Source organism: Hordeum vulgare, chromosome 6H (assembly GCF_904849725.1).
Source record: "Hordeum vulgare subsp. vulgare chromosome 6H, MorexV3_pseudomolecules_assembly, whole genome shotgun sequence".
Taxonomy (NCBI): domain Eukaryota; kingdom Viridiplantae; phylum Streptophyta; class Magnoliopsida; order Poales; family Poaceae; genus Hordeum; species Hordeum vulgare.
This window is the reverse complement of record NC_058523.1, coordinates 559,056,931-559,070,839: the sequence shown is the minus strand read 5'-3', so window position 1 is coordinate 559,070,839 and position 13,909 is coordinate 559,056,931. Positions and strand designations below refer to the sequence as shown.

At 45.5% G+C, this 13,909-nt stretch overlaps 3 protein-coding genes across 4 annotated transcripts; 2 read left to right on the top strand and 1 right to left on the bottom strand.

Moving 5' to 3' along the window:
- The first annotated feature begins 1,537 nt into the window (after positions 1 to 1,537).
- On the top strand, positions 1,538 to 2,110 carry LOC123402086. The gene has a single exon (XM_045095955.1). It carries the CDS (start codon positions 1,699 to 1,701, stop codon positions 1,972 to 1,974), a length of 276 nt encoding a protein of 91 aa, XP_044951890.1. The 5' UTR covers positions 1,538 to 1,698; the 3' UTR covers positions 1,975 to 2,110.
- A 93-nt stretch (positions 2,111 to 2,203) lies between these two features.
- Positions 2,204 to 2,859, top strand: LOC123402087. Its single transcript, XM_045095956.1, has one exon. It carries the CDS (start codon positions 2,311 to 2,313, stop codon positions 2,557 to 2,559), a length of 249 nt encoding a protein of 82 aa, XP_044951891.1. The 5' UTR covers positions 2,204 to 2,310; the 3' UTR covers positions 2,560 to 2,859.
- A 1,496-nt stretch (positions 2,860 to 4,355) lies between these two features.
- On the bottom strand, positions 4,356 to 8,379 carry LOC123404272 (probable L-ascorbate peroxidase 8, chloroplastic). 2 transcript variants are annotated; one of them, XM_045098196.1, is made up of 12 exons: positions 7,965 to 8,250; positions 7,717 to 7,872; positions 6,592 to 6,712; positions 6,401 to 6,501; positions 6,212 to 6,299; positions 6,011 to 6,078; positions 5,843 to 5,929; positions 5,618 to 5,692; positions 5,449 to 5,526; positions 5,261 to 5,365; positions 4,924 to 5,103; positions 4,356 to 4,779 (listed from the first exon to the last, which is right to left on the bottom strand). In XM_045098196.1, exons 1-12 carry the CDS (start codon positions 8,091 to 8,093, stop codon positions 4,627 to 4,629), a joined length of 1,341 nt encoding a protein of 446 aa, XP_044954131.1. In that variant the 5' UTR covers positions 8,094 to 8,250; the 3' UTR covers positions 4,356 to 4,626. The 2 variants fall into 2 exon arrangements, with proteins under 2 accessions (XP_044954131.1, XP_044954130.1); XM_045098195.1 differs by having other exon boundaries at positions 7,717 to 8,379.
- Positions 8,380 to 13,909: the final 5,530 nt, after the last annotated feature.

Below are 13,909 nucleotides of genomic sequence, written 5' to 3'. Positions count from 1 at the left end.
AGATAATCTCCAATCGCTCAACCCAAATAGGCCCCTCAAGTCTCTTTTTTATTGCTGGTGCAAAAGAAAATTGCCCGGTCGCACCCTTGGGAGTCCAAAATTTGCCAGTTCGGGCTAAAATTGGCGTCGACGGACCCATGCCAAACCCAGCGCGCCCGTGGCAAAAAAATACCGCGCCAAGTCAGTGACTATGCGTCGCCGAGAGGCTTCGTTCTAATCACCTTGGCTCCCATGCAGTCGGTTGGGTTTACAGGGTCTAGCGACGCGGTGATGGAGAGCCGCCACACATCCCGCCCTTTCCCGCCACGCATACACACCGCTCCCGCCCTTCTCCCTGCTATAAAAGTCATGCCTCGCCGTCACTCGCCGCACATTCGCCATCCATGTCCATCTCTCTCGCCTTCATCGTCGGTAATTTCCTCCAAGGCCATGGCGGAACGATTCCCCGGCGACGAAGCGACGGCCAACAGCTTCGCCGCCGGTTTCTGCACGAGTGTGAGGTGCGCCTTCTCCATGAGGCGAACTACCCGACGACTCCGCACATGCGCATGCTGGGCGCATGGCGTCTGAGCACCGACGGTGTCCCCATGCCCTCCGACGCGGAGCGGTAGGCCGAGATCACGCGGATCCGGGAGTCTTTGCCCGCCGACGCGCACAAGCAGGCTTCACTTTGTCAAGCCAAAGAAGGAGCCGGCGGCGACCGTCATGATGAAGCAGGAGCTTGAGGCCATGGCAGACGACCTCGACGCCGGCCTCAAATTGTCGCATGACGACTACATGCGGGAGGAGATGGAGCGCCAACCCGCGCTCTGGAGAAAATCGCCGAGCGGCGCCGCAACCGCGACAAGAACAACGTCATCGTTCTCTTCGACAACGACGAGGAGACGCCCGCACCGACCAATCCCGCCCACAGCGGCGACCCAGGACAAGGCTGCAGCAAGGACGACGGTGGCCTTCCGAGCGATGACGACGACTACACGGCCCTTCTACAAGCTCCTCGGCATGAACTAGGCTCGGGACGGTGACGGCGACGTGGTATTTTTAGATTTTTATGTATGTTTCTGAATTTCTATAAATATGAATGAAACCGTCTATATTTCGTTCAAAATTGAGTTGTAAAATGTATTTTATTTTTGTTAGATAACAAGTGAGCTTCCCGTGGGAGGAGTGGCCGAGGTGTAGTGAAGCAGGGCGCCCGGCCGGTGAGAGGAACACGTTTTGCATGCCCGTGCCAACCTTGACCACCCATATGAATATATTGATTGATGCAGAGGAGTGGCCGAGGTAGACGAGAAGGCGTACGCACGTGGCACCATCTTACAAGAAGAAAGAAGATACTTGCGGAGAAAGGGCGTACGTGGCACATCTCAAGTGGCTTGCTTTGGCCGCGAGAGGAGAGCGACTGAAACGGACGCAAGCTGCGCGCAAACGCGGGCGGCCACCACAAAATCGCTCGCGTGCTCCACCACTCAACTCCATCCGACGCCGACGGGTGGGCCTCGCCGTCGCCGTCGCCGGCTTTATATAAACAACAAGCACAGAGCTGCTCTCTTCTCATCGCTGAACCCACCAGACCCGTGCACCACCACCACCGCCGCCGCCGCCGCACAGCTGCAGCAGCAGGCCAAGAACCCTCTCGGCACGCCTCTGCAACGGCAACTGATCGCACAAGAAGAAGCCCACCGGTATACTCAACTCATGGCCCCTGCCGCTGCCGAGAGAACCTGCGCCGTCGTCCACTTGGCCGCCGACGAGGCGGCCCCGCTCGAGACACTCCACGTGGTGCGACTGCAGAGGCTCCGCCTCCGCCAAGCAGCAGAGAGCTGTCTCGACCCCATCGCCGAGGAGGACGAGTACGCCGGCACCAGCAGCAGCAGAAGCGGCGCCCAAGACCAAGACCAAGACGACGACGACGTCCCCGCCCACAGCAGCAGCAGCGCCACCGTCAACCTTGCCCAAACTCCTCGCCGATAGACAGGCTGGATCAATTAGACAGTGTGTTTAGCACTACTATCGAGCAATTCATGCGTGCGTGCTGTAATTAAATTACTCCGTCCATCAACTGATGATGCGACTTGATTAATTCGCCGCCGATGGATCAACAACACGCCATGCCAATCTGTCTGAACACTGAATTCTTGCTCTTTGCTTTGCTCTTCAAGTCTGAACCTGAAGAAAACTCTGCTCGCAATGTGCGCTCTCGACACGCGCAGACGTACTGCCCTCAATCCGTCTTCACCATATCTTTTACGTACGCGAGCCCATCCCATTCCGTCTTCCACACTCGCGAGGGCAGCGTAGGACTAAGATATGGTGTGGCTGCAGTACACGGCGACCCGGCGGCAGCGCGCCGCCACGGCCGGCCTCTTCCTCACCGGCGCCGCACTCATCGCCGTCGCCGCCCGCCTCTCCTACGCCAACATCGAGCCCTCGCGCGCCAAGGCCGCGCGGCGACGCGAGGTCCTCCAGGCCTTCATCGCCCGCAAGCGCGCAGCCGCTGCCGGAGCCGGAACTGGAGGAGCAGACTCGCTCCCCAGCCAGGATCCCGCCAAACCCTAGCCAAGCCACAGGATCACGGGCTTCGAATCCATTCAAGCTGCTGGTTGCAGATGCCATTGGTAATTTCTTCTGCAGCAAAAGGGGGGGCGATTTCGGCGTTCTCAGCTTGGTTGTGATCTTGTACTTTGCTGAACTATATGGATTTTCCACCAAAGTGGCAGCGATAGGCTGATGATAGTGCAGTGTTTTTGTTCCGAGTTAAGTTAAGCAATTCAAACACCACCAGGATGTCTGCTGCACTGTTAAGTTTTGCTGTCCACAATATGCTATGCAAATATGAGCTTATCTCCCCTCTTCATATTTTGCTGAATTTTCCGCTGGGAGATACTAGCAAACAAAGAACCGTGTTTGCTGATTGTTGTTCTGTACTTTCTTTTCTGTTCTATATACACTTTTTGTAACTGAAGTAATGTGCATCAGGACAAAAAGCAGGAAATCCCGAGGAACTGGAACTTGGTACCTGAACTTTGGCAGAAATGCTATAGGTGTCCATTTATTATCCAGCAATGCAAATATGTATGTAGATCTTCTTCGGTGTAACCTATCAGCTATGCGAATGATCTGTGTGGGGTGAGAGGATTATAGTTCAGACAAACCAAGGGAATCTTTGAGAAACAGAGATAGTCCACCAAAGGGTCGTGGTAATCCTTCAGTATGTATGTGTTTCTTCTTTTGAATTTTTTTGTGTGCATTCGGCATTCTCTGTATTTGGCAAAAAGAGAAGGTGCCATTATGTGCTTATATGCTAACATTGTTCGATTCAAGGCAACATTTCTGTTTTATCTCTTACTGTGCATTAATACAGGTGCCCATACTTGGTCTCATAACAGATTCTTGTATGGGAAATAGTATATGATAGGTTGTGATGAAATGTACATATGCAGGAACTAAATGAAGGATTTTGTGGGAACTGTGGTTTCAGGATCTGGTATCAACAGTAATACCGAATTTAAAATAAGATCTGTTCCTCAACCATTATAGGTTATAGCTTATGGCTCAATTCCCTGGAACAGGCTACTCAAAAGTTCATGTATGATATGCATATATAGGTTTGCTATGGTTTGCTTGACAATTAGCCATGACACTGGGTGAAGGATAATCACTAGTAGGTTAATTATTTGTAGGGATATCCCTCCATCAATATTGACACAATGGTTCTGGTATCAACAGCCCAGATCTAAGTTGACTAGAATTCAGATGCACGTGTCACTTGTCCAGTTCATCCACCCAACCAATAATGTTTCCTGTACTCGTAACGTTTGTGCACTGCCCTGCAGTATATGCTCTTCTACTGCACTCTCTGCATACCAACTAGTAACATGTACCGGTTTTACTCTTGTCCGTATTACAATCTCAAATACAATTTTACCCTCTGCAGTTTCCAAATTTACACAGTTTAGTCTGTTAATACTTGGTTTAAGGGTACTTTTACTTCTTATTCTCTGAGTTTTTCTAGAGTACTTCTACTGTACTCTATAGGTTTGCACTATGTGTTTTTATGCCACGTCACACCTTTGACATTAGAGGATATTTTGACCATGATAGTTTCACCTGGACACAGTTTTTCTTTTGATCAACAAGTACGGGTAGGTCCGTAGGTGGGCCTGTGTCCCGGGTTCCTTCTAGCCCAGCAACCACACTTATCTTATACCATTTGGACAATATATCCATTCCAGGGGGCAGGAAAGGTTGATACGTAATTACGTAGGAACATCTCTTATATTCATTTCCACAATGCTCAGCTAGGGAATTTATCATACATAAATGTTAAAATGCTGCAACAAAAACAAAAAGCCTCCAAAAAACATGATAATATTTTTAAAACACAAGTGCAACAAAAAAATCGAGATGATGTAAGATGAGCAAGACAACAAAAAGGTAGGAAACATCCCATGGTTTCCAGCAATTTACTAGGTTTGCCTCACTTTACTTCAAATGATGAAAACTCAAGACAAGGTAAGATGACCAAAAGCATTGCCTTGGTCATCTTGCATGTCGACACACCAGTCCCTGGAAAATGGTTAATTACACCAGATGAAAAAGAAGAGACTCATCAGACCACCGATCTTAGTTGCCGACCAGAGACGTCAAGAATGCCAATCCTGCGATCACGATCATAATGTTGAGGAAGTAGTTGGACTGCATAGGCTTATCCGGGCTGCCTCCAAGGCCCTCGTACTCGGCTCTGATCTTCTGCTTCATCGTGTCGGACAACTCTCTCTGCAAAAGTTCACAGTCAAATAATTTTCAAATATTATCAAAGATCCTCTCAAAGCCATCTATTTTGTAATTTTGGCGTGATACTTTAGTAGCATGCCCCGTCCAAACATCTTTCAGCCAGACATAGATTGTATAGGGGTAAACCTTCTTGTAAGAGTATTTGGCGGCAACGAAGGGCTCTGGTTGCGGTCCTGCGCCATTAGTAGCATCCGCTGGGGCTGGTGCAGCAACCATTGGCTCTGGAGCAACAACCGTTGGCTCTGGATCAGCAACCGCCTTCTCGTCGGTTGCCGCGGCACCCTTGTCATCGTCCAACGAGAATCCCTTCAGGTTAATATCATTATCATGCGTCAGGTTTTACCAATTTTAGGAGAAGTTGGCCATAAAGATTGCCATGTCGAATGTAAGAGCCTAAATATTTTGACTTCCTTTCTACTGCATTTGCTCTTTAGGCATGGACATGGGAGGATGGCGGGCTCACCTCAGGAGGATCAAACTTTGCACCAAGGTTGCTCAGTTTAGCATGGGCTTCGGCGTAGTCTTTGAAGAATGCATCCTGGTCCTCTGCGTACTTCTCGGCATATACCTGCGCGTGCGCAAAAGGTGAATTTACGTATTACTGTTTCATAGCATCATCACGGGTAACAAAGTGACGGCAATCAGGTTTACCTTGAATGATGGGTCATCAAATAGTGCAGCATCTGTAGGCAATACTAGAAGCTCCTGATCCCTTTGCTCTTTTATGTCCTGAAATTGTTGTTCGCATCTCAAATGATCAGGGCTCCAATGAAAATTTTAATCAGCAAAGCATGAAAGAAAAATAGAAAATGGGGCCCACCTTGAAGTAGCTGTTATCAAACTTCAACCATTCAGCTGTCCATGATTGCCCTCCAGGTTCACCAGGCCCGTCCTTCTGTAGACACACAGTAAAAGTAAGAGCTTAGTTTTGGCCAGATGATTGGCGACCAGTTGAAACTAATCAGAATCAAGTAGGAACAATGTTGCGAAGATTTTTAAAGCACGATTTGGGTTTTGAGTTTTGACTCCGAATTGAAAAACATACTGTGTATTTTGTTTCTGGCTTTCCCCAGCCACTCCTGTCAGGGCGTGACCTTCCAAGTGTATGTGCGCCGGACAATGCGACAATTTCCTGCACAAACACCTCAAGTTATCAGTAACACAAGCGGGCAGACATGATTTTTTTTTTCAAATTCCTCGCATCATCCCACACCTTGTCATCAAGGCCCATCCTATAGAATACATCCCTAAGGTGTTCAGCAGGTATGCGTGGACCAGCGTCTGCGTAACATTCCCATTTGAAATCAGTCAATTTATTTACCTTGATAAGTACTCTCCCAAATTGTAAATTCAGACATTTAAACGCACAAGAAGACACCGCTGTTAAAATGATGAATTTGTCAGAAGCACTAACCAGGAAGCCTCCCCTCAGGTGGACACTGCTCGGGTGCTGTGATATCTACCCTCCCGTATTTCATCGGAAGTTTTGGGCCACCGGCTTCCTGGAATGAGATCGACAAAAGAAATTAACACATTCATATAACCTGCTGGTCAACTGTCAGAATGACCAAGTAAGATAATTCAGCAGAGAAAAGGCAGAAACCTCAATTGCTGTCGCACTCGCCAACTGGAACAGATCGGCATAGGTGATACCTGGGTATTTGTCCTTGATTGGTTGAATGAGCTTTAAAGCATTAGTAAGACCTGGCAACAAGACATCCCAGTACAGTATGTTAGCTACTACCCTACACTTGCCAAGGTACAAGGTTTGAGAAAATTAGCCTGACAAAATACCAGCATTGGCTCCATGACTCAACTCAGGATCAAATCTTAAGCTTCCGTCGGCTCCACCTCTCTGTGGCCACTCCTCGATATTTTTGTCATATGTACCTGAATCATGCCATCCCAAACGGACCTGGAACATAACAGAAAGTTTTAGCACCTGCATATGATGTGTGACGACATGTATATATGATGATCAGAATTTTTAGGTTTGTGTCCTAGAATTGACGATATCCTCCCTTCACTCATTTTTTTTTTTGCAAGAAGAGACTCGTTTCGTATCATTTGATGCATCACAATTATGCCTGTACATGAGCTCATCTTCATCAGGTATCAATCAATGGCATTGCACCCTTCACTCCTGTAAGTGTTAGGGAGCCTCTCCTCGACTCCTACTGGGATGTTGTTTGCAGTCTCAATGGGCTCAGCAAAATTACTCAGAGGAGGCAGTGGGCACGGCATCGAGGAATGAGGTTAGCCAGTGTTTTCCGTGACCTTCACACATTAATTAGTTGTTTTACTAGAGAGAAAACAGGCTGCGCTTCGACGCACACGAGACTTTGCTTGGTGGCGACAACGGCCAATTGATCCAAGGCGAGCACACTAATCCGAGATTCCGAGCATGGATCATGTGGCCCCTAGCTATGTGAAGCACTCATCTCAACTTCTTTTGATAGCAGCTTCGATGATGCCAAGATTCCAACAAGCAAAGCACACAGGCCAACCTCGTGCTCCATCCAAAAGACACAGCAGAGCAGAAGAAACAGAGGCACGGGTGGCTGCGGCGTGGCGCACCAACTGTTTTCGTCGCCCGTCCGTTGGATCAATGCGAGGCGGCGGCAGCCGGCGACCAGCCCAATGCCCAGCCTCACCGCCGGCGCCGGTGGTGGCGGACGAGCGTGCCCCTGCTTTTGCGCTCATAAAACTATTGATGGACACAGATGAAATTTTTGATGCGGTAATGGTCATGTGATTTCTGAGTGATCTGATAGAGATGCTCTGAGGGCTCAAGCCTTGTTTAGATTCAGTTTCGGTGTGCAATGCAATATGCTGTCGGTTTGTTAGCAGGAACTAATAAGATGATCGATTTGCAGCCTAGCTAGAGAGTAGAGCCAGAGGTGAGCAGGACAGGAGTACCATGATGGGGTGGCAGTAGGTGGTTTTGAGGATCTCCTTGATGTCCTCCCGCGCGCTCTTGAGCTGCGCGGCATCCGACGCCGCCATGCATCGGACCACCCGCAGCCGCGGCACCACCCCAGCGGCGGCGGCGCCACCGCGGGCTCTCCTCGCAGCCTTCCTTGCGCAGTTGAATATTAGAAACTGGTAAGGAAGCAGCTCGGCAACGGTAGGTGCAATCGAACCTGATGTGCATGAGGAGAACCGACCTGTGAGAAGCGCGACGGCGACGGGCGGAGGCGGAGCCCGGCGGAGGCGACGGCGGCGCGGCGGGTCGAGGAGGACGGCGAGGCCGCGCTGGGGAGGAGGGTGGCCGAGGACGCGAGCCGCTCCGCCATGGCGGGGTTTGGAGTGTCTGGAAACGAGAACCGGGGAGGGAATCGGTGGAACAATGGAGGCGGAGTGAGGCCTGAGCTGAGGTGGCCAGCGAGAGGCTCGTGGTGGGAGAGAGAGAGAGGGAAGTTGCCTAATCCAGGGTCCCCAATGGCGGCGCGACGCGTGGCACAAGAACACGCGGGAGAACCATGCAAACGCAACCCAAACAGAAGCAGCTGATCGCACGAGCACGAGAATGCACCCAGCAACAAACAAACGGCATATTCTATTCATTCGTCGCAAGATGAGTTATGAGCTATCTATTCATTCCTGCTCTTCTCTGCTCGCTACTCTGCTTCTCAGCTGGAACTCTGCTTTTCATCTGCAGAGACTCGCCTCACTCAGAATGTAGGCCACAGTGCACAGTGTCGAGCTGGAACTCTACTCTGCTACACAAATTGTGCGGTACCATTTCCATTATTCATTTAAGGGAGTCACTCGCCGCATGTAAGTTTTATCGTGCGGCGGTCAACTAATCTCCTTATTAATGCATTTTAAGTGGATCACATGGATGAGCTATCCGTAACTAGAAAATATACGACACCACACACAAGATTCCCTTTCATGTTTGAAATTCAAAAGGTTTTATCTATAAAACCGTTAATTCAATTGATGATCTGCTTTCACCTTTGACTTTCTCGGGACGAGTTTTTCGAAACTAGATCCCATGTTGATATGTTCTGTCAATTATTATTTTTCGTTCATACTTGTCACAATTTTGGACCCACTTGTCATATTATTAACCACTTACTTGCCTGAAAATAATAATTTGATTGTCACTTTTTAATGTTGTTTCGTATAAAAAAGCTCTGTACCAGATTTCATTGTACATGATATAAAAGCATGTCATAGGTTGTGTTTGTCAATTTAAAATATACCAACTTGTCATATTTACATACAACTTTGTCAGAAAACTAGTTTGTGTGCTTGTTAGTTTAACTATGCCGAGTTGTCATATTTACAAACGATGACCAAATATTCTTGTGGTCACCGATTTTAAATATGTTGAGTTGTCATATTTTTGCGCGTAATCGCCTAAAAAAAGTTGTTTGTGCTTGCCAGTTTGATTACGTCGAGATGTCATATTATACACAGTTTTTAAAAATATGGCGATTAAGTTATTTTTCGTCAGACAAATAAGTACTTACTAATATGACAAATAAGTACAACAAATGTAGTAAGTACAAGCAAAAAAAAAGTTGTCGAAACATGTCGACATGGTATCTAGTTTTGAAGATTTCGTTCAAACAAAGTCAACGGCGAAAACGGATCATTGATCGAATTAACGGTTTAAGAGATAAAAAAAATTAAATTCCGGTCATTTAAAATAAATCTGATGACATCATTGCATGCATGTATGAAGAAGAGAGCACACACAAACCGGTCTGCAAGCCGTTCGCACGGTAATGACAAAATGCGACGCGGTTAGTTAGATTTTCCTTCTATTTAATTATGCGGGAGAACTTCCGATCCATCCGTCGTCAATCATGGTAGTACATACGACGAACATCAAAAATAATAAAAATTACATCCAGACCCATAGACCGCCTACGACGACAACATGCACTAAAGCAAACTGAAGGCACGCCACCGTCGTCACCCTTCCCTCACTGGAGCCACACAAAACTTGTTGCAATACACGGGTGGAATGACGCCGTGCTAAGGCCTTATCGGACCAAGCACACCAAAACAACAATCGACATCGATGAAGAAAAGAATAGATCGAAGGTATTCAACATGAAGACACACTCACATAGACGAACGAAGACTCGACCCAAATGAATCCACTAAAGACAACCACTGACCGAATCCCAGCGAGATCCGCTAGAGACATACCTTCACACACCTACCGACGATGCTAGACGCATCAGTGAAACATGGGCTAGGCAGGGAGAACCTTATTCCATTTTCACGAAGCCGTCGTCGTCTCGTCTTTGTCACCAAAATACACACCCTAACAAAACTAGAAGAAACATATAAAATTGGAGCCCTCCTGCCAGTAGGGGTCATGATCCACCGTGTCCTTCTCAAAATCATGTGTTTGTGCTATTCAACCTCCACAATCATGTCACGTAGGATTACACAACATGTCATGACCTCCCACAGTGTCTTTAGATCCCACATAATTGTAACTCCACCAAAATACCAGACAAGCTTGGAGCACTTCAAATGTCATCTCTACATCCTTTCTACTGTCCTCTTATGTTTATTCAAAGGGACATTGTTTGCTATGTTAGCGATTGTGTATAGTCTTCACAAACGCCACCCGCCATCGATAGATACCATAAACCATTGTTAAGGTAGTACTCCTTTCTGTAGCCATGCTCGTTGATGGTGTACTTGCATGTCATAGTATCCCTGTCACAAGTCTCTAGGACAAGGAAGACGGTTGAAACACATTGATGTCGTTGTGAGAACCTGTCATGACAAAGAAAGCATGGCGAATCCACAAGTTAATTGATGTTACTTCTTCAAATATGATGGTGAACTTTTTTTGTGGCCTCGATTGAACCGAGCATACATGGAAAACCCCTTTCTAGTCCAATCGCTATTGACCTGTCCTTGAGTACTCCGGTTCGCACACCTTCACTATGGTGTAGGCAAATTTCTCCATGGCCTCAAAGCATGTGTTCTCCCCCATCCGGACATACTCATCAATAGCATCTGTGTTTTTACCATATGCAAGCATCCTCGGAGCAACCGTGCATTTACGAATAAGAGTGAGTGACAGTTTTCCGTAACAATCCTGCCTCGACATGAAGTTGGGATCATAATTATTCAAAGCATCCACCATGCACAAGAAAAAGTTACTACTCATCCGGAAGCAACGCCAAACAAGGAACTCATGGAATATCGGGATGGGTTTGAAGTAGTCACGGTAGAGACTCTTCGTGCCACTTTCCCTATCTCACGCAACTAATATTCTACCTTTTATTGAAACCTTGAAGCTAAGAACAAGATTTGCTTATCTATTTATTCATGTATGCTCATCATCACCATCATGGCAACATCATGCTCATCATTAATATTTAACAGACGAATGAACTCTTTGAATTTGTACTGATCAAACTCCTACTAATCAAAGTCATCATCCGATGAATCCATTGTTTGCCTGCAAATGAGAAAAATAATCTAAAAAAACTAGGACATGCATTTTGCCGAACACATGACGGTTGAGGTGTATGCCCGGCGGAGTAGGGTGTATCAGAGCAGCAAGGATGACCAAACGGATTTGTAACCGTGTTGGCGGTATTTTGGGTTTGGGACGATGACAGAGGTCTGTTTGATAAAATCATGTACTTTCTTGCATTTCAATTATGGATGTTGTATTAAAATATTACAAATGCCTCGCGATGGTTTGATAAGGCCCTTAGTTTAAAGAGACATTGCACGCATGTGATATAACAATTTTATACCGAGGCAAAAGATTTGTTTTATCCACTTAAATCAGCAAGTGAGAATTGTCTGGTTAATTAATGGAAAAACAAGTAAAAAACAACCACAATCCATGAACCAATACACATCTATCTAAGGAGGGCCTTGTCGAGGTATCACACATGTGTCATCGTCATCATTTCTCCCCAAGTAGGCACATCATCTTACCTAAAACCGTGAGCAAGCAACTCCAATTTCACCATAGATGCTCGTCGGCCGAACCCACATCATAGAGGTTGTGTGGGGCCATATAAAGATTGTGCCAGAACTCAACCATGTCAAGACAACGTAGCTTCGATTTTGAACAAGATTTAGTAAGGAGAACGTCTGAGTTTCGATTCAGTGAAGCAGTCGAAGTTAGAAGCACATACGTGATAATTTGTCATGGGAGTTGTTTCCAACGGAGATTAACACTCCCTCAAGAGTGTGTACTTCAGATTACATCTTCATCTCCATTACATTCGGTTGTCTCCTAACCCTAGCTTTAGTTTATTATTACTTCCTTGTTTGTTCCATTATGTACCTTCTTGCTTGTTGTAACTTGTCGTATAGGATGCATCACCTAGTTGCATATCTATATAGCTTACATATCCGTACTTTCCTCTAAAAGTATCTAGGAAAAAGATTAAATTTGGGTCTATGCCCCCCTCTCTCGTTGACATCTAGAGTCCTTCAGGTATATATGTTGCCCGAGCTCCTCCGTGTAGGAATAAAGCCACCATGACACTAAATAATGACCACAGCTACAAGATGGACCACCAAGAGGTTAGAATTTTTTGGATCAAAAAATAACATCAAAAGGTGGTTCTCGAAAAAAAACATGTAACTTCTATAAGATCTATAATGGTATATGTAAAACCAGTATAGACGAGATAATATATAATTACTAGCAAAAGGGCTCGTGCGTTGCAACGGGAGAAAAAAATCGAAACATCAGGATTTTTTTATAAAATAACAAGACGGACTAAGAATACCTATTTCTTTTAGGGGGGTGATCTGCGCCGGTGCGCCGGTCCAGATTTTCGGCCGGCCGCGTGCGGGCCGCAGGATCCACCAACCCCGCGTCGTCCGCATCGTTGGATCCGTATGCAATATTTTTCTTCCTATGCAGCAAAATTTCGATGCCATGCAGCAATTTTTTCAACGGTTGCAACAAAAAACAAATTTTGTAGCAAATCTACGTGATCGTAGCAAAAAAACGAAGCTGATGGTACGTGGTAGCAAAAGTCAAACGCCGGTTGTAACAAAAATTTACGTGACGTGTATGCAACTTTTTAGTGAACGGTTGCAGCAAAACATGATGCGGGTTGTAGCAAAAATTAACACGGTTGTAGCAAAAAGTAAAAAAACATCGATTGTAACAAAAAATCCGACGAACTAGAGTTGCACTCAAACGTATATGCAGCTTTTTTACTGAGACAAAATATAGTAAAAAAACGCTTGCAACAAAAACAACGCAGGTTGCAACATATTTAGACGAAAAATGTTGCATCCATTGACCGGAGAAGCGCGTGGATGGGGAAAATGTTGCAAGGACCCGCGCGCGACAGGGGGCGACCGGCGCATCGTTTCGGCCGGCGCACGGGTGGGAAACGATTCCCTTTCTTTTATTAGTAGGTATAGATAGTTTTACAAAACTTATGTAAATTGGTGTCAAACCTAGGAAAAAGCAACACAAAAAATATTGCAACCTAAATTCTCTTGTGTGCTTATTTCCAAAAATATTTATTGGATCATACAGTAAGCATGCAAACTTTGCATGATAAGTATATGAACGTCATGGTACATGAAAATCATACTTGAAAATGAAAAGAACATGAAACGAGCTCACATTTCATGGACAAACTACTTATATCTTCGTAGATTCAATCTCATACATTGGGATATTTTTTATAAACCACCACAAACTCTAGACTACCTTGTCAAGATTTTTACAAGAAATGTACTCTCAGGTCTTGAAGATACTAAAATGCACTTGAATATGTATAGGTAGATTTAACGAGTGAGGATTCTAAAGAGCAATGTATCAAACTAAATTTAATCACAATGGCATATATGATAAATCTAGTTGCAAAATATGGTTTTAATGCAATGTACCAAACAAAAATTGATAACAATGACAAATTCGTTACAAAATTGGTCATAATAATATAACTAAATGCAAGTGTATTTACATTTGATAGACACAAGAGGTCTATAAACCTATTACTGTATTTTAATATTTCATTGATATACGTTTAATTTAATAAAATATGAAAACAAATATACCATTCTTATTTAGATAACATGCTAAAGAAATGAGCTATAATAAGTAAAAAAGTTTATTATAAATAAATATGACTAA

What these genes read in the sequence shown, in the direction of transcription:
- LOC123402086 (XM_045095955.1), top strand. Translation starts at nt 1,699, where the DNA reads ATGGCCCCTGCCGCTGCCGAGAGAACCTGCGCCGTCGTCCACTTGGCC.
- LOC123402087 (XM_045095956.1), top strand. Translation starts at nt 2,311, where the DNA reads ATGGTGTGGCTGCAGTACACGGCGACCCGGCGGCAGCGCGCCGCCACG.
- LOC123404272 (XM_045098195.1), bottom strand. Translation starts at nt 8,364, where the DNA reads ATGAATAGAATATGCCGTTTGTTTGTTGCTGGGTGCATTCTCGTGCTC. An exon ending in CCTACTGCCACCCCATCATG is followed by an intron (nt 6,713 to 7,716) that starts GTACTCCTGTCC and finishes GTTATGTTCCAG; the next exon opens with GTCCGTTTGGGATGGCATGA. An exon ending in GAGTCATGGAGCCAATGCTG is followed by an intron (nt 6,502 to 6,591) that starts GTATTTTGTCAG and finishes TCTTGTTGCCAG; the next exon opens with GTCTTACTAATGCTTTAAAG.